Below are 27350 nucleotides of genomic sequence, written 5' to 3'. Positions count from 1 at the left end.
ACTCATTGAATCAGTGGGCCTTACGTAAGTGTCATCTGAACAACTCTCGTTTTCAATGGATCTGTTTTACCTCATACGAACAACAGGAGTTGGCCTAATAGTTTAAAGTGGCCGTGGTCTGGATGAATATGTAAATAAAGGTCTCCTTCTAACAGAGGACTGTCCTCTAATAATAATAATAAAAAAACATTTGACGTCAAGTCAGTGCTGACTTATGGTGACCCTTTTTAGGTATATCAGATAAAAGGCCAATCTTTGCAAAGTAGGCCATTTGGTCCTCCTAGCTCAGCATGACTGACAGGTTTTGTCCAATAACACGCATCTGTTTCTATCAAGCATGCCCGGTATACAAGCAATGCAGTGGGCCCATCTTCTCTTTTATTAGCACTCCTCCCTTGACTTCTGCTGACCTACTATCAAACAGCCCATGCAATAATCCACTGAACTGAGAACAGGCAGTTTACAGATACTGCAGGAAAAGATGGAATGGCCCATTTTTCAACTCCAGCATTTTATCTATGAATGTGGAAAACTCCAAAAAGACAATCTAACACCTTGTTAGAGGGAAAGTAGCAGGAAGTGAAGGAAGGAGGGAATGATTGTTTTTTTTAAAAAATCTTCAGATCAGGTCTTAGTTCATCATCGAGACCGAAGAGGGAGCAAAATGTGTTTTTGAAGATTACAACTGGAATTCTCCTTTGTTTTAAATAAAGTACATAATTGAGCATCTTTTTTTACACTTTCCCCCAAAATTGCTATTAGTAACAAATAGCAGCTAAGGAAAGGGTGATGGAAGAATATTTTCAGTATCAAAACAATGTGAGGGAATGAGGTTAAGGCCCCCCCCCCCCCAGCGCTCAGGCCCCACCATTTTTGACTGGAAATCTGTTCCATTCATATGCTATTTCACTAGCTGTTATGTTGCCAGTTTAAAGGGAGCCATGAGCATAGGAAGAAACTACACACATTGAAACCTGCACCCACAAAGTAATAATATGCTGTCCTGGTCATTGAAGTAATATTTGCAATTCAGCATACAAAGAACAGTAAGCTCATTGGGTTTCTAGCTGATCCAAAACTGCCAGTTAGTTGATCAGTTCCTTCTGGATGCTGGGTGTATGTTCTCTTTAACTGTTTTTGTAATGTTTTCAAATGCTTAAATAAATAACCTCATAAATTATTATTATTATAGTTTTTTAAAATTAACTTTGCAATTTATTGCAAACCACCTTGGGTCCCCTCTCTGAGAGAAAAGTGGCATAGAAATGAAGCAAACAAATAAAGATAAACAAATAAATTAACACACTCTCAAGGTTGTGAATGTCAAAGGGCTGGGAGTAGAATTCCAGTCACTGCAGTCAAAGTGGCATTTGTTACCATCTCTTGTTTTATCTCGAAGCCACTACAGATCAAGGATGGAAAAGACAGATTTGACAACTGCACACCCCGACCTCTTCTTCATATGGAAAGAAACGCATCTTGCCATGAGCACAAAGGGCAGTATGTATAAATAAACTGTACATAAAGCAAGGAAGAGGACCAAAAATATACACCATGGGGTGGGGGCAATAGATGCATCAAACTATGTTTTAGTCCGCAAGATAAATGGTATAGATAAATGTGAATATTAGGAAAGGTATGCATTCATGTACATGAATTTCAGTACAGAAAGGAAACAAAAGCAAATTCTCAACAACAAGGGGAAGGAAATGTAGGTAGGGTTTAGCAAAACAAGAAAAGACAATGAAATTGAGACTGGGCAGCGTTCGCACCCCAGTTTCCCATTAGGTTTTAAGAGCTGTGCATAAGCAAGGTACCAGCAGATCACAGGATATTTGTTGGTGAGAATTAAATTCATCACTCAAACAACAATGTGGTCATATGGAAGAACCAGAGCAGAGTTGGAGGCTTTACACGAACAGGCAAAACCCTAGCTGCCAGTCACTCAACAATTAACAGTCACCAACATTTTCAGTTACCTATATTGTTGGCAATGAAGGAACAAGAAAAGATCAAGTGTAGGAATGTGTCACTGGAGACCAAGACCAAGGTCCACCACACTCTTGTATTCCTGATCGCCATGTAGGAGTGTGAAAGCTGGACAGTAAAAAAAAAAAAAAGATGCTATGGAAACAAAATGGACTTGCTTGAATTATGGTGCTGGAGGAGAGCTTTGCAGATACTCTGGATTGCCAGAAAGGTGAACAAGTGGGTCCGAGAGCAAAGCAAAAAAAATGGAGGCAAAAATGCTGAAACAGAGGCTTTCCTACTTCAGGCACATCAGCAATTATGAGCTGAGAAACAACACTCTAAGATTAGGGGAGTCTGATCCTGCTGAATTGGAAGGTTCACTCCCATCCTCTGGCCAGCTATACTAGTGGAACCCTCAAGTGACAGAAAACATGTCAGATTGCCAGATCGGTCCAGCATCTAAAGAACTTGGGTCTGACTTCCAGAGATCCATTTTGGTTACTTACGTACTTTAGGATACACATCATGTGTTTTCGCCAGAAATGTGCTTGAAGCGATAAGGGTGATCCAGAGCCAAGACGGAATGGAAAACATGCTTTTACCATCAGATAACACGTGAAATGGCCCTGGGAAGGTCAGGGAAACCCAATTGCCTTCTTGTTTATAGATAAAGATCAAGGGAGATTATTACTCATAGAGACTGGAAAAGATCAAAAGTCCCCAGATCTCACGCACCCACTCTTTCCAAAGCAGGTTCATCCACCTGTGAACTTATCAGGCATCGTCTCCTCTCCAGCAAATACACCCTACAGTTCGCCACTAAAATAGATAGATAAGAAGTAGACGTGCCACACAATAGGGCAACCAGCTGTTGTTACTTGAAGCAAACAAGGCAGATAATGGAATCAAAAGCAACCTTTGCTTCCAGGTTACTAGCTCTCTTACACCGAAAGGTAGCATGCTTGAACTAAAGCTGTAGGCCAGTCAGATCAATGAACTCTTTGCTTTCTTTCCACAACCTCATGCCCTCCACACCTTTTGGACTGCCATTCCCATCAAGCGCTGGCTGTATGGCCAAAGCTAAGACATGACGTGTTCAATGGTTTAGGCATCTGGCCGCGGACCCAGAGGTTGGGAGTTCAATTCCCCACTGTGCCTCCTTGACATGGGTTGGACCCAATGATCCATAGGGTTTCTTCCTTCTCTGCAGTTCTAAGATTATAATAATTATTATTGGGGTTGTAGCCTAAAGCAGTTGGAGAACAGTAAGTGGTGAAAGGCTACTTTAAAATTTGCTCAGCTAAAGAGATGAGTGCCCAACTGGCAAACACAATTGTTAAATAAAGAGTAAAACATCACACCTCCTCTGTTTATTTCCAGTATGTAAATATTTGCTTACTCTGCAAGTAGACACCACAGAGTGGCAAGTAGCCAATAGGTAATCTGATCATCTTTACATGTGACGAACATAACAGATATAACCATAATTATGCACTTGCCCTACTCAAAAGTTATGTTTACAATGAAGCTTACATTGCTCTTTTTAACTTGGATGGCAAGGCTGTTGCCGTTAAACACTGTGCCAACCCCACCGCAAGAAGCTGAAATTCTACACTGGCATCTCGCAGCAGACGTCTGCAGCTGAAATGTCACTTTACTGAGAAGCACATGCTAACAGGAGTTTGGAAAAGTTACGTTTTAGATGACAGTTCTCAGAAACCCCCACCCAGCATGTCCACTGGCCATATTGCTTAGCGAAATCTGGGCATCCTCGTGGGTAAAAAGGAGACCTCCCCAGTAGGAATATTAGAGCTTGCTGGATTCAGCCAAAAGATCCATCTGGACCAGTATTCTCTTTACTTCCTCAATGAAAAAGACAACCGTGTGATAGAGATGGCTCATGAGGAGCCAGCCTTACTCAAGGAAGCATCTTTCTTCCACAGTTGCTTCCCAGCTACTAGTGGTCAGAAGCTCCTGTATGGGAGTTCTATCCCGCCATCATGGTTAGCACTCCCTGTTAGATTTATTGACTGCAAGTTTTTCTGATTATCCTCTAAAGCCGACTAAGCGAGTTGCTATCATTACTGTTGTGTCGTTGAAGTCCATACGTTTATCATTATCTTCGTAGAACTGCTGAGCTGGAAGGGACCCAAAGTCCAGCTCCTATCAAGGAGGTATGATGCGCTGTGTGAAGAAAGATGTCCTTTATCCAATCTTAATCTATTACTAGTCACTTTTTTATGGTAACCTCTGGTTCTAGAATAAGGCAAAGGATCAAAATGTAGTATGCTTACTAACGGTATTATTCAATGCATGTGAAGAGTGCAACATCTCACTACCGTATTTTTCCATGTATACAACACCCCCCCAATGTATAAGACGAACCCCAATTTTGATCTTTGCCGGGAGGGGTGACCCAATATGGCTGCGCCTCTGCCTACTGCTGATGCTGCTGTCGCCACCCGATCACCCTCCTCCAGTACCAGTGCCGGGGCTCACCTCCAGTTCACATCTCCGCTTTGTCCCCTGCCCAAAGGGAGCCTGCGAGTGGCGCTATGGAGGCGATCTGGAGGTGGCGGCAGCAGTCAATGGGCAGCTGCGCAAGGTGTCTGAGCCTCCGCCTCTCGCAACTGCCCGACTGCTGCCACCACCGCTGGATCACTTCTTCAGTGCCACTCGGGGGCTCCTTTCAGGCAGGAGACAAGGTCGCAACGTGAGCTGGAGGTGCGCCCCGGCACTGGCTCCTTTGCCTCTGCCTCCTTCCGTGTATAAAATGACCCTCAATTTTTCCTCTAATGATTTTAGGAAAAATGTCATTTTATACATGGAAAAATACAGTAATTAGAGACTGGATTAGATGCAATCAGCTCCTGCCCGTACAGCAACCTTTAGTCCACACACTCAGGCCACACTTGCAAGATTTTTCATGATTTTTGTAAAGGTTACAAAGAAGATGTACACCAGCTACTTTGAATGCTAACCATACCTTCAAAAATTGCACTGCACAATCATTATTGATTATCATTAACTCTTGGAAGAGAAATCCCTAGGATAGCAGTCTTGCGTTGCAACTACATGGTCATATATTACCTGTTTATAAAACAGGTAAATTTGAAGTCGTTTTTACTGACCACATGACTCAAAAGCTGTAGTTTTTACTGACCACATCACACTTCAAATCTAGCCCTTTCTGCTCCCAAAGTGGCTTCTTTTCCTCTGCTGCAGAGAGGGGGCTTCTACTTTTTCAAGCCGGAACAATCTGAACAGGCTTTTCCCCATGTAGTTAGCTGTGATATGTTCTTGTAAAGACAGAGTGTGTCTCTGTAGGTGGTATTGTGATGATGTAGGCAGTTGGGTGTGATGCTCAGGACTGGGGGAACATGACCCATGTTCTTTCCTCTCCCCCAGATTGTCTTCTGAATGTTCTTTTTTATTTTTCAAAATTTCTTACATATATGAGATTAGCACTAGGTCACGCTATCATTGGACCATCATTATTGTTATTTCCCATATTTATGCCCCCATCAAAGGATTGGTAGGATCAGGACTAGAGGAAGGAAAGAGGGGGTCTATGTGCTGGCATGCAAATCACAGTGTATCTAGTATGAACAGGGTACTTCCAAATAGATATGTACACAAAGTGCTGGTTTGACGATTTGGCATCATTTGGTTCCTGGCTAAACAGCTGATCCACACCTCCTCCAGCAAGGGCTCACTTGCTGGAGGGGCATGCCACCAAACCACGGATCAGCTGTTCGGTTGGAAAACAAACCACCGAATCAGCGGTTTGTGCCCATCTCTACTCCCGAATCAATCCACAGCTCCTGTGTAAGCACCTAGTGCACTTTCAGCTGTAATACAGGCTGCAAATTAAACTGAACTGGAGTGATTCAGATTTCCAGTATAGTTGCGCCCTTGGTGAACTTACCTATCTAGACCAGTGGTCTCCAACCTTGGGCCTCCAGATGTTTTTGGACTTCAACTCCCAGAAATCCTGGCTAGCAGAGGTGGTGGTGAAGGCTTCTGAGAGTTGGAGTACAAGAACATCTGGAGGCCCAAGGTTGGGGACCACTGATCTCGACTACAGATGCCAGAATCCCCCAGCCAGCAGCACCGCTGATGGCAATGCTGGCTACAGAGTTCAGTAGTCCAAAGAGTAGTTTTCCCGAACTTTTGAATAACGTACATGTGTTAACTGATATTAATAAGTCTTCTCAGAGCCCACAATAAGTTATAGTGGGTCTACTCCAAATCAGCCTAAATATGGATTCAACTAGTAGTCCTCACAGTGGACCGGGGGTGGGTGGGAACCATTCCAAAATCCATGCCCAACAGCAGGTGGAATCTCATAAACTGGGTAAGGCTTTTTCCCTTTTCTGTGCTGGGGAAGGAGAGGCCTCAACTCTACAATTTTATCCTTCTCTGCTAATCTGCACCCAGTCCCTTGATGTGCATTCTTCTAAAGCACATCTGCATCCTGCGGGATCAGTTGAACTCTTTTTGCTCCGTTTAGTCTAGTTTCAGCAGGGCTGTGTTTCTCCTTGCGAGGCCATTACCTCCAGATCAGTGCAACCAGACAATGCATCACCGAAAGGGTGCACTGCCCTTAGCTGTATCAAAGAAGACATGTCGCTCGGGCATGCACACCCAAGGAAAGCTGTTGGTTTTTGTAGACGCTCACGGCTTGGAAAAGTCACATTTCTGGACCCCAACTCCCAAAACCATCCTGGGCAATTCTGGAAGCTGCTGGCCAAAGAAGAGGATTTTTCCCAACCTCTGCCTTTAAACCCAGCCGACTGACTTCCATATGCGATTCACTCCAGGCAGAATAAAGAAGGGGGGGTGGGCTTCCTGGGACTGGTTTACCGGCCAGTCTTCTCCCAGGGAACATGGGGTCCACTTTCAGACCTTTTTATCTGTTTAGCTCAGTAACTGCTGTGGGTTCTTGAAAGCGTAATCTCTTTTCGCTGGACCTATCAGGACTGGTCCGCATGGCAAACCTGCCCTCTTTTCCATCATCCCTCACATCTGTTCCTGCCTGCAAAGACTCTCTCCCCCCCTTTTTCCTCTTCCCTCTAGTGACATTTCTGCCAGGGGGGGAAAAAAAGGACATCCAACGCCCTCCTACCGTAACTGCTCTCCCGTAAGCAGGATCTCGGCCATGTGCTCCAGTTCCGTCGCCCTCTGCTGCAAGGTGCCCAGGCTGCTTTCTTCCATGGCGACCACCCTGGCCGGAGACACAGAAGAGCCCAAAAAGGTTAATCATGAGAGCAGGAAGATCTGTTGGGCAGCTAATCCGGCCTTCAAGCCATCAGCTCAGCCTGGAACCCCGTTCTGCCCATAGACACCCTCTCCCCCCCCATATCCAACTGGCTGGCTCTCTTGCGCCTTCAAGCCCATCGTCTGGGGGGGGGGGGCGTCCGTGTTCATAGCAATTTCTTCTCTCTTCCCTTCTCCCCGGGCTGGGTGTTTGTTTGCTTCTCGCATCCCGACCCGCCCCCCCCCAGCTCTTTTGCAATCTGCAGCCCGCAAAAATGCCTTCCCTTCCCCAGCTTAACGAAAGCTTCCCCGCCGTCCCAAGCCTGCGTGACCCGGTGGTGCCAAGGCGCTGCTCTTCTTCTCCTGCACAGATCGCTTCTCCTGCACAACCCCTTTTGCAGAAGGGGGCGGTGGGGGGGGGGAGAGAGGCGGCTGGGGGAACGACAAGATCCCCGATCCAGGGTCGCCGTGCCGTTTTGGACCAAGGCAGCTTTGACAGCTCGAAGACAGCTTTTGTCCCGCTTCTGGACCGCGATTGCCGGTAAGAAGAAGGACCCGCTGGAGTTTGCAAAAGCGCATGCCGAGTCGAGCGCCTTTGTGGGGTTTTGTTTAGCTTTTCGGGGGCTTTATGGCTTTTATCTAGGAAGCCAAACGCAGGGATCGGGGTCTCTCTCTCTCTCTCTCTCTCGTCATCTCTCCATGCAAGGGAGGGGGATCGACAAGCAGGTCGGGAGTAAAGACAAGCCTTTTCCCTCTCCCCCCCTCCCACCACCGCCCCCTTCCCTCTCGCTCTGCGCGCCTTCACTCACCTGGCGAGGCGACCCCCGCGGCTTTCCCCCTCCTCGCCTTCTCCTCCTCCTCCTCCTCCTGGGGAGGATCGCCTCCCCGCCCGCCGCTTCCTTGTTGTTCCCTGGCAAGCCGGAGCCTGCGAAGAGGAAGGAGAGCAAGCGGGCGGGCGGGCGAGCGAGCGGGGGCGGCGGCGGGAGGAGGAGGAGGAGGAGGGGGGGCACGTGGTGGTTCCCACCGCGACGCGGAGCGGAGCCAGCCCGGCCAGGCAGCGGCAGCAGAAGGGGCAGGAGGAGGAACAGCAGCGCCCCCCTCCGTCGCCCGGCCGGCGGCGCTGGGGGCGGGCGGGCGGTCAATGTCAACGGCGAGGCGGGATGGGGGGGGGGACCCGATGCAGCTGAAGGTCGGGGGTGGGAGGGAGCTGGAGCCGCGGGCAGGCGGGCGGGCGGGCGGGGGAGGAGAGAGAGGGAGAAGCGAGAGGGGCTGGCAAAGAAGGGAGGGAAGGGCTGTGTGTGGTGGGGGGGGTGAGGAGTGTCTGGGCTGATCCCTTCCCCACGATCGCAGGGGCAAGCGGCCGCCCTAGAGGGAGGGGAAAGGCTTCGGCGGTGCAGGATGCAGCCACAACCTCCTGTTAAGGCAGGGAGCGGGTGCGCGCGCGTGGGGGGGGGGAAGGAGGAAGCTCCAGCTGTTTCGCTCTCCCCCTTCTCTCCTCTGCACAAGCCCTTCCCGTTCTTCTTCTGGAACGACACACACACACTGCGCCGAAGGGGTATGGGTGGCAATTGGTGTTGTGTTGTTGTTTAGTCGTTTACACACACACGCACGCACACACACGCACACACAGCGTCGAAGTGGAATGGATGGCAATTGGTGTTGCCTTGTTGTGTAGTCGTTTAGTCGTGTCCGACTGTTCGTGACCCCATGGACCAGAGCACGCCAGGCTCTCGTTTTCCACTGGGTCAAATTCATGTTGGTAGCTTCGATGACACTGTCCAGCCATCTCGTCCTCTGTTGTGCCCTTCTCCTCTTGCCTTCACACTTTCCCAACATGAGGATCTTTTCCGGGGAGTCTTCTCTTCTCATGAGATGGCCAAAGTATTGGAGCCTCAGCTTCAGGATCTGTCCTCCCAGTGAGTGCTCAGGGTTGAGAGTTGCATTCCTTCATCCAAAGATGAGAGAGAGGCCATCCTACAACAGCAGCTTCATCATCCCGTGTATCAGATGGAACGGGGGGGGGGGCGGCAATCCAGGAAACCTTATGCCCAGTCAAAATTGGTAGTCCTTAAGGTGCCACGAGATTCTGTTTTGGGGTACCCATCCCTCCCCCCCCTTCTTGTTTTCCCATTGCTGCTTTTCATCTTCTCTTTCTTGCTGGAGGATAGTGGGGTGGGGGGGGGGGAGAAAAAGGACCCCACCCCTGTCTTTGGATTAGGATGGGCTGGTTTAGTTCCTTTGTGCATATGTACACACAGAACAGCGCTATTATGAGAGAATAACTGGGGTGATGGTAAATAGCAAAAACTGAGACAGGATGCTGCCTGGATAGAAGGGAAATCAAAAAAACCTGGATAACTTAATGGCTGAAATCCTGTTGCCTCTTGCAATCAGCAACTAGGGGAGGCCCATTTGAGTCAATGGAACTTACAAAGGGGTCCCGTCAGACGCCCACTGGTTCAATAGTCCAGTCTGACATGCTACACTGAGCAACAGGATTTTAGCTAATATGTAACTATGGCAGGTAGGAGCAGGTGGCCTTACAGAACTTGCCTGGTTCCCATAGTCAGTGTTTCCCAACCTAGGGGTCACGACCCCAAAGGGGTTGCAAAAGTGTTTTCTGGGAGGTCCTGGGTGGCTTGATATGTGTTGCAGTCCTTGTTAAATAATTTCTTCCTTGACTTTTCAGAGCAAGGAGGGAGGCCCTTTGGGAGGAGAAAGAAGGGATGATTTTAGCCCATTAAAATGCCTTTTTATGCAAATGTGGCAGTGGGGAGGTGTCGCAGTTACTTGGTTATTACAAAAGGGGGTCACGACTCAGATAAGATTGGGAACCACTGCGATAGGCAGACAGCTGTAAACACACAGAGGTACCCCGAACTGAGCGTCAGTCTGTGCATTGCAGAGAACAATGCCGAAAAGTCTGATGGTTCCAAGCAGGATGCATAACACAGCTCCTGTAGTTTGCAAATTAATTTGCTTTGCTTTGTGGATATTGGGAGGTAAGCGCAGGTTTAATTTTCAAATATAATTGCTCCATCACTAAGGACAGCTCAAATATCAACTCTAAGGGATTTCGGCTTCTATGAATATCCTATTCAGGGTTCAAAACAGGTCTCCTGCATTATCCATTATCTGATCCTTTGCACTGAGATGGAAGCTTTTTGATTTATATGCAAAGTACTGTATTTATTTCACCACTGAGCGACTGCCAAGAGTTTACCTAAGGGTTTAAAGCAATCAGAGTTTAAACACAAAAGCAGCATGCAAGTGATGATGATGTCAGTCTTGCCACACAACAATAATCATCTCCTTAAATAAGATCACCTCTCTGCTATAATCTCCCATCTGGAATGTGGAAATAATAACAATCTGCCTCCCAAAAATTTTACTTGACAGTAAGAGTAAGATTAGATGGCTGCAAAAGTGTGTGCCTGATTACACCAGAAAGAGTCACTTTTAACAGGAGTAAGGTAAAGTTAAAGGTTCCCCTTGACCTTTAGTCCAGTTGTGTCTGACTCCAGGGTGCGGCGCTCATCCCCGTCTCCAAGCCGTAGAGGCAGCGTTTGTCCGAAGACAGTTTCCGTGGTCACATGGCCGGCGCGACTAGACACAGACCGCTGTCACCTTCCCACTGAGGTGGTACCTATTTATCTACTTGCATGTTTACATGCTTTCGAACTGCTAGATTGGCAGGAGCTGGGACAAGCGACGGGGGCTCACTCCGTCGCGTGGATTCGATCTTACGACAGCTGGTCTTCTGACCCTGCAGCACAGAGGCTTCTGCAGTTTAACCCGTAGTGCCACCACATCCCTTAACAGGAGTAATCTCCCTTAAAGTGACCCTTCTATTTGCCAGGTAATTGCTTCAGCCTAGTCCCCCAAAAGTAGAAACTTTACAGGGAGCCTTGTGGTGCAGTGGTTAAACTGCAGTATTGCAGCCAAAACTCTGCTCATGACTGGGGTTCAATTCCAGGTAGGCAGCTCGAGGGTCACTCATCCTTCCATCCTCCTGAGGTTGGTAAAATTAAGTACCCAGCTTGCTGGGTAGAAGGCAATGTCTAGCCTCAATGATTAAATTGTAAACTACCGAGAGAGTGCTTTAAGTTCTGTGGGGCTGTATATCAGCAGCATACTTGGCTTGGTTTTACAGCTGGACCAAAAAAAGGTCATCTTAGACATGGATCAGAGTCAACTGGAACACATTTCCCTTTTCGATAATCTCTCTCTTTTGCACTTCTAATTTTTACATTTTTCTTAAACTACAACATAAACATAAACGTAAAACACATAATCCAAAATACAAATCGACTGTGTTCCCCACCACCCTAGTCGGGACCTCTTGCAGTAATCCTCTTCTTCCTCTGTCTTTCTTCTTCTTCTTCTTCTTCTTCTTCTTCTTCTTCTTCTTCTTCTTCTTCTTCTTCTTCTTCTTCTTCTTCTTCTTCCTCTGTCTTTCTTCTTCTTCTTCTTCTTCTTCTTCTTCTTCTTCTTCTTCTTCTTCTTCTTCTTCTTCTTCTTCTTCTTCTTCTTCTTCTTCTTCTTCTTCTTCTTCTTTTATTGTCCTCTTCCCCAGAACTGCATTGACTCTTGATTTGGAGCTTTCCCTTTTCCTCTTGTTAGCACGTATTCAAAAAATCTGCCCCATATATCATAGAAATTATTATTTTTATCTCTCCTTTCTTAACCTTTAAATTACAAGTTAACTTATCATTTATAGCAATGTTCCATATTTCATTATACCATTCTTCCAATTCAGACTTTGACTCCCAATTCCTAGCTATTATTAATCTGGCTACTGTTAATAAATTGGTAATCAACTCTCTAGTCATCTTATCATATTCCACATTCTGAAATATTGATAACAGAGCTATCTCAGGATTAAATTCTATATCTTTTTCACACATGTCATTTATTTCTTTAAAGATTAGTTTCCAAAATCTTTGTACTTTTTCGCATTCCCACCACATATGAAAGTATGTACCAATTTCCTTTTCACATTTCCAACAGACATTCAGATAACTAGCGTTATTTTTACTCAATTTTGTCAGTGTCAAATATCATCTTAAACCCAATTTGAATTTTTTTTATTCTCACTGACATAAATCGTAAAACCCTCATTTTCCACATCTTCCTCCATTCGTCATCATTTATTCTTTTTCCTAAGTCTTGTTCCCACACTAACTTCAATCCTTCTTTCTCAGTCTCTTCTTCTAGATCTACCAGGAATCTATAAATTTTACTCACTACACCCTTTACTGAATCAGTCATCTGAATATCTTCATATAATAGAAATTGTTCATACGTTGTAAATTCTCTACCTATATTATACTTCTTTACCCATTAATTAGTCCATCTTCCTAACTGCATATAATTCAACCATGATATATTCTTATTTTGAAGGATTTGTTTCATTTGATCTCTTGATCTCAATTTATACAACCAGTCTTTTAATCTTTTAATTTGGCTACCCCTCTAGAAAACTGCACATCGGAATATCTGCTACCCGTGCACTTTGGCACAGAATGCTTCAGTGCCAGGGTGCGTGGGTAGCATATCAGTGGCTCAGCTTCTCTGTTTGCTAAACAATTTTCTTGTGGTACAACAAGTCTTTGGAGCGAGCTCTCAGATTCCAAGAAGACGCTAATGCTGATGCTGCCAAAAATGCAGTAGTATCTGGTGTTGGCAGCCAATATACCAAATGGCCCTACTGTGCTATTCCGTTTCTAGAACACATTCAACAGTACAAACAACTGCAAGCAAGCATGACAAAACATGCTAGAGAAATTCTGTGTCCAACAGAACAAAGTCTGCACTAAACATGTAATAACCTCACAGTAAGTTTGGACAATTTTCAATATTTCTTTTCAGCAGATGAGCAGTCACTTATACTATATAAAATTCTTTAGACCCTGTCTTATTTTCAGGGAAACACAGTATTACAAAGTAACAAACGAACACCACTCTGAGAAACGGTAAACAAAAACAACATCAACATAAAAAAAACTAAGATCATGGCCACTGGTCCCATCACCTCCTGGGAAATAGAAGGGGAAGATATGGAGGCAGTGACAGATTTTATTTTCCTGGGCTCCATGATCACTGTAGATGGAGACAGCAGCCACGAAATTAAAAGACGCCTGCTTCTTGGGAGGAAAGCGATGACAAATCTTGACGGCATCTTAAAAAGCAGAGACATCACCTTGCCAACAAAAGTCCGAATAGTCAAAGCTATGGTTTTTCCTGTCGTGATGTATGGAAGTGAGAGCTGGACCATAAAGAAAGCAGACCGCCGAAGAATTGATGCCTTTGAATTGTGGTGCTGGAGGAGACTCTTGAGAATCCCCTGGACTGCAAGGAGAACAAACCTATCAATTCTAAAGGAAAACAACCCTGAGTGCTCACTGGAAGGACAGATCCTGAAGCTGAGGCTCCAGTACTTTGGCCATCTAATGAGAAGAAAAGACTCCCTGGAAAAGACCCTGATGTTGGGAAAGTGTGATGGCAAGAGGAGAAGGGGACGACAGAGGATGAGATGGATGGATAGTGTCTGCGAAGCAACCAACATGAATTTGACACAACTCCGGGAGGCAGTGGAGGATAGGAGGGCCTGGTGTGCTCTGGTCCATGGGGTCACAAAGAGTCGGACACGACTAAACAAAACGGAACGAAAAATTGTACAGTATTCAAAGCAGTAAAGCATGACAATCCATTTAAAAATTCCACTCAGTCCCTGAAGGAAAGCTTGCCTGAAGAGAAAGGCCTTTGCCTGCTTGTGGAAGGACTGCAAAGATGGAGACAGTCTAGCCTCCTGTGGGAGGGAGTTCCAAAGTCTGGGAGCAGTAACAGAGAAGGCCCTCTCCTGTGTCCCCATCAAATGCACCCATGAAGGCAGAAAAGCATCTCCTGATAATCTTAACATCCAAACAGTGGGGGACATGGTCTTCAACATAGCTTGGGCTGAAGCTTTTTAGGGCTTTATAGATTAGAACAAGCACTTTGAATTGTGCTCGGAAACAGACTGGCAGCCAGTGGAGCTGCTATAACAATCTGTGTTAAGGCATCTGCAGTTCTCACTATGAACAGCCCCACCAGAGTATAGTAAAGCACTGACGAAAAGACAGCAGAGGAGACAAAGAACATATTCCAAAATATGTTCATCAATCCTAGATCTAAGCACTAGTCTAATATCCACAGGTGACTAGGAATCCCATGTAGGTGAATGGTCTGGTTGAGGGACAGACTGCTCCCTCTCAGCTTTATTAGCCTTTGTAGAATGACCGAAGTGGCCTCAGAGGAAGCAGTAGTTCATCTTCAATGCAATCAAAGAAACACAGCAAAGTCATGGAGCCAAGAGGGATGGCTGTGTTCTTCCTCCACTGATCTGATCAGTAACGCTTCCTTCGCCAAAAGTCTTTTTAAAAGGATACTAAAAGCAAAGTGTGCTGCTTCTCTACCACCCCATAGCCCTTAAAGCTCTCTCTAGGTGGCTTACAATTTAATTATGCAAGGCTACACATTGCACCCCACCTCCCCGCCAGAGCTGGGTACTCCATTTGCCAACCTCAGTAGGATGGAAAATTCAGGCAACCTTGAGCCAGCTACCTGAGTCCACAGGGATCCAACTTAGGTTCTGAGCACAGTCATCAATGCAGTACTACAAATTTTCCATGGTGGCAGTGGGAAACGGCAACACACCGAGTCAGCCAACAGCCTGTCTATTATACTGTCAACTCTGGCTGGCTGCAGGTCTTCCCAGTTACTGGCAAGACTCTCTCCCAGCCCCACATGGAGATTATTGGTCCTTCTAGGCAGACTCCAATTCCAAGTACTAACCAGCCCCACTCTGCTTAGCTTCCAAAACTGGATCAGACTGAGTGTGCTTAGTGGAACATTTTTGTTCCTCCATAGCTTGAATGGAAATGTAGTCAAGCACCCTTGTAGAGTACCTATTTATTTATTTGCATTATGCTACAAATATCGAGCACAAACAAGCAGAGTTATTTCCAAACCCAAGCCATGGATAATTATTAGCACCTGAAATGGGAACATAACAACTACTTGACGTCACTAAACCTTCCCACATCTTTCTACAATGGGTGGGCCATGTTACAGTCACAGCTACAGAATTAGGGCCACAAAGCAGAGTTTAGTCTCATCCCCAAATGCTATGCTTCACTTGCAAGGATACGTCAGGTGTCAGACATACTGGACTTAGAACCAGAACTCTTTCCAGTGGGGATGGGTTGCTCAGCAATGCATGTAGGGAGAAGTTGGTACCTGCTGGCTATCTGAAAATTCTCTAAGATTTGAGATTGTAGGATAAATCCTCCCGCTTCTGTTGCACCATTATTTAGTTCTTTTATTACACTTTGTATGTTTGTACTAGTCTGCCCCCGTGTGGTTTTGTCTCAGCATAGCATAAAACAGAGGAACATAAAGCTGTCATACAAATTTACAGAATTGGTGGGCCATCTAGACATATCTCTGACCCCCCCTTTTTTTTTACAACTCCTATAAGTCACCGAAGCAACCAAGATGAAATTGACACAACTATGGGAGGCAGTGGAAGGCAGGAGGGCCTGGCGTGCTCTGGTCCATGGGGTCACGAAAAGTCGGACATGACTAAAGGACTAAACAACAACAAATAATTCTCCAGCCAGCATGATACCCTAAAAGGTAGGCGACACAAAGATGGCATATGAGGATGTGTGAATGTGGGAGCGCCAATAAGGTATAGTGGAGAGAAGGTTGGATAAGAATGCAGGAGACTCAGGTTCAAACCACTCCTTGATAATCTCAACAATCTATGAGGGCCAGTATCAGTCAGACATAAAAAAAAGTTTTAACCAACTCTACTCTGTGAAGGCTGCAGGGCTATGACTCCTTGAATGGTAATTGTCGAACTAATTTCAACTAAGAGAAGGATGTTATTTGTACAGCAGTATTTACTCACGTCCCTCATTTTATTTAAGCTACTGAGGTTTGGGCTGTACTTTCCCCCCATGTTGGTATTTTGCAAAGTATTGGCCACACAGACAATTAAAACACACATATAGCCACAATTATTTTGGAATATTTTAAATTATATTTCTTGTAAGTAGAATATTTTCCAAGGCCAGAGAACATGGGCACTCAGCTAAAAAGAATGCCTATGTATAATGTTTCTATATGGACACCCTCCGAACTCCAGACATTACTGTATTAGCATGCCTGTCGTATGCATGTTTACTTAAAAGTAAGTTCCATCTGATTTTGGCTTTTATTTGTAACACACCCGTAAGACAGAACAACAAATGTGGAATTCTGTGACCCTTTCTTGCTGGAGGGGAGTCACAGAATGGCCTCCAACCATCTTGATGTGCAGATATCAGCAACTGGTCTGTTAAAAAAGATGTCACTGCCAAACATCTGCAAATCAACATGGTCTGAAATGTACGAAAAAGGGCATACTGTCTTCCTGTCCACCCTCTCTTTTTCTGCACCAGTTTCACTGGGTACTGGAATTAATTTTACCAATCTTAACATTTCTAAAATAATCAAACAAGCTCTCCTGAAACTACAGCAGGACCCTCCCTTATCCACGGGATCGGTATCCGCTGACTCAATAACCCACGGCCTGAAAATACTAAAAGTAAAATCCTATTTCTAAAGATATTCATTTATTTCAGGAGATCCTCCTTTCAGTGATTTTTTTAAATTTCAAACAAGCCCCCTCCCACTTTTCTTTTTGTGGAACTACGCATGCGCGCGAACCCCAAACTGAACTCCTACAGGAACTCCCCCTCCGACGCCGGCAGGCGAGGTCCACCCACGTGGCCGACAGCGGCTCTTCCCCCTTTAGCCCCGCCCCTTCTCCCTGTCGATTGGCTATGCAGGGCGCGAAGCCCCGCCCACGGGACGCCGCGCGAGCTGTTTTTTGGCGCGCTTTTACCGAAGCTCGCCTCTCTTCGCCGGCGCTGCAAAGTCCCCCCCCCCCATTCAAGCTGGCGGAGATGCGGAGCCGCGAGGAAGTGGAGGCCACGCTGCAAGTCGCCAAAGTGGACCCGGCGGAGCTGTGGCCCGTCGTGCAGTGCCTCAGCTTCGGTTCCCAAGCGAACGCCGCCGAGCGTTACCTCCTCCAGCTGGAGCCGGAACTGTGCGCGGAGTTGGAGGCGGGGCGAAGGTACGTGGCCGTGCGCGTCTCTTATCGGGCCATAGTGACCCCTGGCGGCGAGGAGGCCTTACAGCGCCTGGGGCCGTCTGAGGACAAGCCTCCGAGTTACAGATCATAGAAAGCAAGCTAAGCAAGGAGAGCTAGAGAAGGAAGCTGGAGGCTGGATGTGTTTGTTTCCCCCTCCTAGTTAGCTACTTTGTATGTTTTTAGGACAACATGGTCAAAGCGCAACTTTTCTCTTGTTATTTTTATTTATATATTTTTACACTTGTATACCGCACCCTCTGGCCTGGGGCCACCCCGAACTGTGTGCAGGAGAGAACTAAACACAATTGGTAATCATAAAATGCAGCATAATGAACTTATGTGACATCATAAAATAAAACATTCAGCATACAGTGATCTGTTGTCACACCTAGAATGGGGGGGGCAATTTTGTTGGGTCCAGGGCTGCCCATTTTTTCAGCCCCGATACCCTCCAGGGGCTGCCCACACCGTCCAAAACAAACAAACAGAAAGAAAGAAAGAGCTGGAAATGCCAATTTTGCAGAATGAGAATTTGGAGGTATTGAGCCATGCTGGTGAGGGGTGGGAACAATGTGGTCCCTTTACAAGGTGAATTGCCACTTCTGAAGGCTTCCAAGATCTGCAGTTCACCATCTTTTAATCGGACGAAGAGGAGAATGCAGGGAGGCTGGGGGCTGGAAAAACAATATGGGGAGTGGGCTGCGCATTCCCACAGCTGACATAGAACCATTGAAATCCAAATATCTGACCAGTAATTGTTTGCACTCTATTCTGAAATAATAAAAAAAGATTACTTTATTATTGACTCTTGTGTGCTTGGTCTGTCCTGCAGCCTTGTGATCCGTGGGGACAGAGAGGAACATGCCGTCTTATGTAGTAAAGATAAGACCTATGACATGAAAATAGCAGATACCTCTAATACTTTGCTTTTCTTACCTGGCTGTGCAACACCAGAAGAGTTTAGTCCAGACAAGCCTACTTCTAATATCCTTCACACTCAGGTATTTATTGTGTGCACATGTGAAATATTTCTTGCAAGCCAACAACAGGGGTATAACTATGTCACTTTCCTAACTAGCAATTTAAGTAGGGTCATTGCATCTGTAATTTTCCAAATAATTCAAGACATTATGTGAGTTAGTGTCACTTTATCCTTAGAAAACTTTATCCTTAGAAAACCCTGTGAGCTAGGTTAGAAGAGCCAATATTAAAGACAGCCTCAATGTCATGTGAAATAAAAGATTCTCATAAGATGTCCCGTTTGAGCTATTTATTTATTTATTTATTTGATTTATACCCCACCCATCTGGTCTAAAAGACCAATGGCTGAGTGGAGATTTGAACCTTTGTCCCCAGTTCCAGACTGACATTCTAGCCTTTGCATCAACCCCTGGAGGCCTGCACAGTTTCTATCCCTGCTTTAAAACAGCCCCCAGGGAAGAACTTAAGGGGGAAAAGAGTAGATATATTGAAAAGGCGAAAGGACCAGCTAATGTGTCAGAGAGAGCTGCATCCTGCTATTTTCCTCATAAGGTCTGTTGTTGATTAGTGGGGTTCTGCCTACAAGTGCCAGATTTATAAATGGGTCATGGCACATTCTGATTGAAGTTCTCGTTGCAGATTGCAGGAATCTCCAAAAATTTCTGGGAACTAAGAAGATGTCGGCCTAAATTAAAGAAGCTCAAGAAACTTCTAATGGAAAATCCGTACAAAGGACCAGACAGTGAGAAAGAGAGCACTTCGGCCAATTCCAAGGTACAAATAGGGGAGGAGTGGGTGGAAAAACTCCTTGAGCTAGAAGAAAACATGGCAGTTTATAAAATTAGATGGATTCTGGGCAATTAAACAAATTGAGCAATTAAACGCTAATTATAATAAGTAGAAAGTGTATACCTACGACAGTGGAGCAGCTGGAAAGGGCTGGCTTCCTAAAGACTATTTAAATTCTGCCTAGCAGTTTTGTTTTGGGGATATGTCATTCACCGGTGTTTCTTAACCCAGGATGGTGGATTCTTTTCAGCAGGAAAGGGTCCAAAATTGCACATAAGCTCTAATCACAGTTGCCTGTCCTTGGATTCATGCACACATGCATGCTGTCACTTTTACCCATGCCTTAGGATTGTGTTTTGCTGGGTTTCCGTTTTTTCATGCCCACCATGGAAATGCACACCTCTGGAGTTGGGCCCTGCAGCCATGCTCTGCTCTTTCTGCCACACAGTTATTTTGTGTCCAGCAGATGTTGGTCTTTAAGGATGCAACAGGCTGTAACAGATATTTGTTCAGTAAAGCCGCAGGACATAGTACTTTATTCCTTCTCTCTCTGCCCTACACATCTCTCTCTCTCTCACACACACACACACACACATAGACACAGACACAGAGTGTGGGATACTCCTCACTGAGGGCTGAATGACCCACTGTTGATGGAGGAAGGCCAAGCATTACGTGTGCAAGCATTACGTGTGCTGTGTTTCTTCACATGAGAGTAAACAGCTGAGCTGTTTGGAGAAGCTTATGGCCAGTTTCTCCCCAAGCAGCTGGAACAATGGATAAAGAAGGAGAGGAACACTGTTATTTTTCGTAATGGTTAGGGTTGTCAGTCTTGCTGTTTTTCTATTTGTGCTACTGTTTAGTGTTTGTAATAATTATATAAACTACGTTTCTTTATTATACACTGCCTAAAGTAGCGATGGCTAGATGGGCAGTATAAAGGTAAAGGTTCCCCTTGACATTGAGTCCAGTTGTGTCTGACTCTGGGGCGCGTAGAGCCAGTGTTTGTCTGTAGACAGTTTCCGTGGTCACATGGCCAGCACGACTAGACATGGAATGTTGTTACCTTCCCACCGAGGTGGTACCTATTTATCTACTTGCATTTATGTGCTTTAGAACTGCTAGGTTGGCAAGAGCTGGGACAAGCAATGGGAGCTCAGTCCATCACGTGGATTCAATCTTACGACGGCTGGTCTTCTGACCTTGCAGCACAGAGGCTTCTGCGGTTTAACCCGCAGTGCCACCACATTCCTTTTAGACGGGCAGTATACAAATCAAATAAATAAATATTTTGTGTGTTCCATTTGTCTTCACAGTACACAACAGAAGACTTACTAGATCAGGTCCAAGCAAGTGAGGAAGAAATAATGCACCAACTGAAGGCTCTAAAAGCATGCCAGATTGAAGGTATCTGTCTGTACCTAAAGAAAGCATCTAAGTCAGCTTTCCCCACCTGCTGCTCTGCAGATGTTTGTGACTTCAGAGCCCATGATCCTTTACCATTGGCTAGAGCTAACGAGAGCTGCAGTCCGAAACATCTCAAGAACTCCAGCTTTGGGAAATGTGTTATGTTATATGTGTAGAACCAATTTGTGTGGTTTCTTCCAAAATGTCCCCTAGGATTCCTCTTTAGTCAGACGCTGTGGGCCTTTAAAGACTTAATCAGGATATTTTTGCAAGAAAAATGGTATAGAATAGGAAGGATCTTAACATTCCTTACAAATATTCTTGGGAATTTCTAAACACTCTGGCAGTTAATTCCACTGTCAATTCCATCTTGACTAACCACAGTAGCAATGTGGCAGTTGTTTTCAACGCATCAGTGCAACAGTTTCCTTCTTCCTACTCCAGTTTAGTTTCCTCACCTTGGAACATAATTCGTTTGCTTGTTTGTTTTCTAAACCAAGTGTGGTGATCATTCTGTGGCACAGCTTGTGGCAAGAAACACAACCTAGGACACCGCTGTGTAGATGAATGTGGGCTTCGTTCTTAGGGGCTCCTGTTGAATTCCCTGGGATAAAGAAAATGAGCTGAAATCAATTTGAACACCATTGGGGCTGTATCTAAACAATGAGGGAGAAGACCTCTTGCAGGATGTAGCCCTTTACTGTAGCAACAGGCAGTTTGGTGGCTTATAATAAGCGACTGCAGTTGAGCTTCTCTTTTTAAAAAAGGTTCAGAAGCTCAACTCAACTCTGAAGCCACATTTCAGAGTTACCTGTTCAGCTTTGTTTCTCTGCTTGGCAGGATGCTGGAGGATGCTAGACTTCGATTATGAGATGAAACTGTTGAATCACATCACTCAGCTGATATATTCTGAATCCTGGTCATTCAACAACGTTCCTTTACGTGTCTGCCTTCAAGAGCTTGGATGCTTAGAACCGGCGTAAGTTCTGTATGAAAGTATAGGTAGCTTTTTTTCTCTCCAGAAGAGTAGGATTTCTCGCCTCACATTAAAGTCATGAAGGTGCTGCTCTTGGGTGTAGCATACAGGTTAGATCATTAGTATTTTCAGGACTACACAATTCAGAGCTCCTAACTGTATCATTGAAAACCTGTTTATTTGTTGATCACAAGATGTGGGGAGGGGAGGTTTAACCCTTCCCTCCCCATCTGTGATCCCAATGAAGGTCACCCGTCTTTTGGATGTGGCTCTTCCAGAACAAACATTGCCATTGCTGTAACCACTTCATTGCTCAAGGTAAGAGTCTTCTGGTGGATAGGCTTTAATGAGAACTGTCGTTTGGGAGGGAAAGATTAAGCTTCCCTTCCTTGCACACAAAGAAAACGAAGGAAAGTGTTTCTCCTTCCTTTGCTTCTAATTTTGTTTTTAAGACTACTGATCTGATTTATATTAATATAGCATCCTAGCTTAGTCTGCACTGGATTTTCTCCATTCACATAGCAGTGAATATTAATGGCTGTGGAAGAAGGCATAATTTGTGGAAAACACAAATTGGTGATTCTTAACTGGTGGGGCTATATCAGAATTTTAGGGGAGGTTTGTGTAGTTGAAAAATCATATTCAGTGTTTTCGTTTTTTCTTTAAAAAGAGAAATACAGTTGTATCTTTTTTTATTACGCACTTTATTACATCATTATAGGATGCACAAAAGTACATGTATTATCTTTCTCTTTATTTCTGAGTTATCCTATAGTATGGAGTTCAGTGTATGTGGATGGCCCCATTGTGCCCTCTCTCAAACATTACCCCTGTCAAATCTGCCATTTTCACAGTACCAGAACCTAACCTTTCTTTCCAGCAGCTGTGTTACTTTATGCTTGGTGGGGGTAACACCCACTTACCTTTCTTCCCTGTCTAATCAAAACTAGAACTACCCCCAGCAGGTTTGAGGCAGAGGTTTGAAACTTCTATATTTAAGAGTTTTTTAAAAGCTGAAGAACATAGCACTAAAAGTAGTTGATTGTGAACTACTGCTGTTGCAAGCACCAATACATGGGGTATATTGAGGTTACAATAAGAATAAAAAGCATTTTGATATGCAAAATATGATACTGAACTCACAAATGATGCTGTAACTATACTTTTTTTATTACAGATTTCAGGACAGGTGAGTTTTGTTTTGCCGGTCAAACTAAAATAATTAAGAGATTTCCTGAAAGGCTAATTTCAGATACAGTTAGCATGTGGTTGTTTCATTTTTATTCGTGTCCTAAAAATAAAGTTCTTTTTTTTTCTTTTTCTTTTTTTAGGGAAATGATAGAACACATTCTCATGCATTATGGAAGGAAACACACTGATGAAGGTAAGTTATATCTGTGCCAAGCCAGGTCATAAATAACTGGCCCCCTGTGAGCAGACTCAATGTGATTCAAGTAGACCTATTGTTACTATATATGTGCTCTGAAGTACAGTTGCTATTAGGCAGATTTAAATACCTGCCAGCAAAGTTTACTGACCTTACTTTCGATGCACTGCGTAGGCCATTGTATCATCTTATTTCCAGGTCGCAGAACAATTTCAGCAGATAGGGCTATGTGTTAAGCTGTGCACGCTCATCGCTTTTCCTCTGTGTGTGTGAGTGAGTGAGTGAGAGAGAGAGAGAGAGAGAGAGAGAGAGAGAGAGAGAACTTGTTTTGTAAGAGTGGTCGACCAGACCAGATGGGCGGGATATAAATCAAATAAATAAATAAAATAAATAAAATAAGTTATTTCCGTTTTTAACATTCTTCAATAGGTGAGAATTATTTTGAAATGAATGAAGAGAAAATATGCCGGGCAATAGCCCAAATGCTGTTGCAAAATGCAGTTAAATTCAGTCTCTCGGAATTCCAAGAGGTCTGGCAGCAAAGTGTCCCTGAAGGAATGACGACCAGACCGGACCTGTTAAAGGTATTGTAAACCCCATAATTTCAATTAGTTATGTGCCATTTTCTCAAGGTTTTCTATTATTAAACATAATTCAGGAATGGGTTACCATTCACTTCTTCTGGGAATGTCCTGAGACTGTGCAGGGGCTACAGAGGCTGGTTTCACCCACAATGTGGAATTAGAACTCCCAGCCTGTGGCTTTGCAGCCAGATAGTTAACTCACTGAGCTATCCAAGTAGCCTCCAGTAATTTTACAGCAGAAGAGCTGATCTGTTCTAGCACTTAGTGTCAGGAAACCACCAGGAACAGCAGCATCCAAATTCCTCATGTAGCCTTGAAGCTCACAGAACATCTACAGGCAAGTTGCTGTTTCTCAGCATGACAGGGTTGTGAGAGAACTGTGAAGAAGAAAAACATAATAAAAATTAATTACTGTTTTCCCTTCCTATGTGTTATTCCCTTCAGGGTTTGGCTCTTGTGGATCAGTCCTCCAGACCAGAAACTATTTCCTTGCTAAATGTTGAAGATTTACCCGAAGACTGTCAAGAAAGATTTAATAGTTTGTTCAGCATAAGGCAAAAATGGACAGAAGCTGATATAACTCCATATATACAGTAAGTTGTCTCAAGGCCATTTTTTCAGCTGGACTGTGCCTTTAGGTTTACCTTAAAGCAACTTGGATGTGTCCAGATCTTATTTTCACAAAACATGTTGCATTTGTATCTACACAGGCCATACTGATTTTATTTTAAAGCCTCTTGCAATTATTAGCGTTTCCTTCTGGTGCACCACTTACCTCTCTAGACAGTTTCTTTAAGGCAAGATGGGCAATCATGGCATATGCCCACCCCTGGATGTTGGGAGGCTGAATCTACACTCCCAAAATATTTTTCTTTTCATTTTTTCCACTGAAAAAGCCATCCTGGGCCCTCGAGTGGCTACAGGGTGCAATTTTATCTTTGTGGAGGGCTCAGTGACGTATAGTTTTGAAAAAAGCCCTCTCTCAGCTCAAACCAGCTGCGCCTCTGCCAACATGGGGAAATTGCCCCCACTCCATAGAAGAAACAAAGGGACATTTTGAATGAAACTTTATTTAAAATTGGGCATGGAGCTGGAGGGCCCTCTAACCCTCCTGAAAATTTGGGCTCATACATTTTTGGGAGTTTATACTCTAAATTTATACCCATTTGGGCACTTGGGGGCATGTTTTTAATTTATTGGTTTATGGTAAACTGAATCTCATAGGCATCCCTTCTCATGTATTTGGTGATCTTTTTCTACCTTACGTGCTTCTTCGTTAGGTAAAGGTAAAGGTAAAGGTTCCCCTTGACAATTTTTTTTGTCCAGTCGTGTTCGACTCTAGGGGGCGGTGCTCATCCCCGTTTCCAAGCCATAGAGCCAGCGTTTGTCCGAAGACAATCTTCCGTGGTCACATGGCCAGTGCGACTTAGACACGGAACGCTGTTACCTTCCCACCGAAGTGGTCCCTATTTATCTACTTGCATTTGCATGCTTTCGAACCGCTAGGTTGGCGGGAGCTGGGACAAGCGACGGGTGCTCACTCCGTCCCGTGGATTCGATCTTACGACTGCTTGGTCTTCTGACCCTGCAGCACAGGCTTCTGTGGTTTAGCCCACAGCGCCACCACGTCTGGTTCTACCTTCTTCGTTACCTTGGGGAATCTCTCTTGACAGATAAGACTGAGGATGTAGTTGCTAACAAACGTTTATTAAACAAAACTTCTGGTTTCTCAACAACCGCCTCAAAGAGTTCCAAATCTCCCAACAGGGGAGTCAAACTCCAACCAAGGTCCTGATGGGTCTTGAGGACCTTGAGCCCCTGATACTGGGTTGGACCACCAAACCGCTCCTTGTTGGTGGGCTTGTGGAGGGCTTTGTGTCTGCCAGCACACAATAATTCTGCAACAGGGATATCTGCCCACTCCCCATCATTGGGTTGGTCTTGGTTCTGACCTCTCTCGCGAGGTTCTTCCCTCCTCGAGGGACCACCCTTGTTGGGGTACACCAGGACTGTCCACTCCAATCCCCCAGGTTCAGCTTACTAGACCATTCATCACTATTTCTCCTTCCTTCTTTGTTCCCTTTTTCCCTCTTTCACCCCAGTTACAGGGCTTAGGAGGGGGTCTTATGGTCTGTCTTCTTTCTGTCTCTGTGTGTCCAAGGGTCCTCCAGATCAAGCCACTCCCATCCTATCGGGGGGTCCTCCTCCTTTTAATCTTCTTCTTCCTTCTCTTCCTCAGCTACTGCCTCTTCACCAGTCCTCTATCTCTTTTATCTCCTCTATACCTCCCTTTCCTCCTTTCCTGCCATCAAGTACCCTTCAACAGTTGGTTCGTCCCCTGTCATTCTTTTCCCACCCGAGAGGTCTTCTATCTTTATTTCCTTTCTCAGTTCTGGTTCTACCTTCCCCATTTCTCCCCATTCCTTTCTATATACAGCTCCCAGAAGGGATAGGATCTTGTAGACTATACCATATCCCTCATTTTTGGCTGGGGGGGGGGGAATCCTAGATTCAGGTAGCTGGCTTGAGGTTGACTCAGCCTTGCATCCTTCTGAAGTTGGTACCCAGATCGCTGGAGGGGAGTTGGGGGGGGCGGCAATGTGTAGCCTACATAATTAAATTGATCACCCCGGGAGCAAATTCCTTTGCAGGCATACTTAGAACCTTGTGTGACAGCCCTCCTCTGGCTCAACTCTGCATGCTGCTTGCGGACAGGGATGTATTTACTACCCATCAAGTAGCAAAATTTGCCCTGGCAGCAAAGAAGATTCGTGCCAAGCATCCAAAATCCTAAATCTTTCTTTTTAAGTGTAATTGTGATATGACAGTGCCACATATGCTAGATGCTGTCATTGATATATTGCAATGACCTATGGTTTTAAGCAATCAACCAATAATTTAAGCAATAACCATTAATTCTTCCATCTTGATCTTCTAATTTGCTGATTTAATTATGTGATTGATTTATATATACTTTGATGATTTTATTTGATTGTATTTTATAATGTTTTATTCTTCTTTGTAAGCCGCCCCGAGTAGACTCTGTCTAGAGGGGCAGGGTAGAAATCTAAAAATAAGTAAGTAAGTAAAAGTAAAAGTATTAAATTGTAAATTGCCCAGAGATAGCTTTAAGCACTATGAGGTGGCATATAAGCAGCATGCTGTATTTTCTGCATGGTCTCACTTTGCAGCAAAAAATGCAATGTTCTCTTTACTATCCAAGTTCTTTATAATCTTTTTCTTGCTTGGTGCCCTGATTTCCTTGAACATCTTTTCACAGGATAGCTTTATTTCTCCTGTTTCATTTGTAACAGGCAGTAACTGGCACCTTACGGGTGAATCCATAATTTGCCTTAAGAGTGTTTCTGGATTTGAGACAACTGAAGTATTTTAGCCTGTTTAAAGTTACATAAAAATATTTTTATGCTGTTTTGCAGGGATTTATGTTCGGAGAAGCAAACAGTTGGTGCATTGCTGACAAAATATGCTCGTTCTTCAATGCAAAATGGAGTCAAGGTCTATAATTCCAGAAGACCCATTTCATGAAAAACAATAGTGATGAAGATTTGAAATACTTTATAGACTGTCAACTGGTGGCTTAAACTTGGGATGTGGGGGTATTGGGAGTTTTTTAGTATTTTTTTCTCACAACTATTTTCTATGAGGCATGTAATAATATTAAAGTGTATTGGAATTTTTAAATAGAGTTTTCCAGATGAACTTCTGGCTGGAAAATTTCAGGATACAATAGATGAATGCTTCCTTCAAATTCTTTGGCATTTTCTCTGAATATAAACTAGAAGCAAAAAAGTT

The 27350-nt window shown here is 44.6% G+C and overlaps 2 protein-coding genes across 4 annotated transcripts in view; one reads left to right on the top strand and one right to left on the bottom strand.

Moving 5' to 3' along the window:
• The window catches only part of DEPTOR (DEP domain containing MTOR interacting protein), a 60665-nt gene extending 52488 nt beyond the window's left edge, over window positions 1-8177 (bottom strand). For both annotated transcript variants that reach the window (XM_072999283.2, XM_078391620.1), the window contains exons 1-2: window positions 8040-8177; window positions 7100-7198 (exon numbers count right to left, since the gene is read on the bottom strand). In XM_072999283.2, coding sequence (XP_072855384.2) covers window positions 7100-7188 — 89 coding nt within the window. In that variant the 5' untranslated portion in view covers window positions 7189-7198; window positions 8040-8177. The remainder of the gene's footprint in view (window positions 1-7099; window positions 7199-8039) is intronic.
• DSCC1 (DNA replication and sister chromatid cohesion 1) lies at window positions 7393-27306 on the top strand. 2 transcript variants are annotated; one of them, XM_072999282.2, is made up of 9 exons: window positions 7393-7771; window positions 18246-18414; window positions 19034-19168; window positions 20500-20590; window positions 21431-21569; window positions 22898-22950; window positions 23383-23537; window positions 23982-24130; window positions 26975-27306. In XM_072999282.2, exons 1-9 carry the CDS (start codon window positions 7506-7508, stop codon window positions 27081-27083), a joined length of 1266 nt encoding a protein of 421 aa, XP_072855383.2. In that variant the 5' UTR covers window positions 7393-7505; the 3' UTR covers window positions 27084-27306. The 2 variants fall into 2 exon arrangements, with proteins under 2 accessions (XP_072855383.2, XP_020652209.3); XM_020796550.3 differs by lacking the exon at window positions 7393-7771 and adding an exon at window positions 16916-17395.
• The last annotated feature ends 44 nt before the right edge of the window (window positions 27307-27350 follow it).

This window comes from Pogona vitticeps, chromosome 4 (genome assembly GCF_051106095.1).
Source record: "Pogona vitticeps strain Pit_001003342236 chromosome 4, PviZW2.1, whole genome shotgun sequence".
In the NCBI taxonomy this organism is placed as follows: domain Eukaryota; kingdom Metazoa; phylum Chordata; class Lepidosauria; order Squamata; family Agamidae; genus Pogona; species Pogona vitticeps.
The sequence above is the reverse complement of the archived record's forward strand: the minus strand, read 5'-3'. Positions and strand labels throughout refer to the sequence as shown.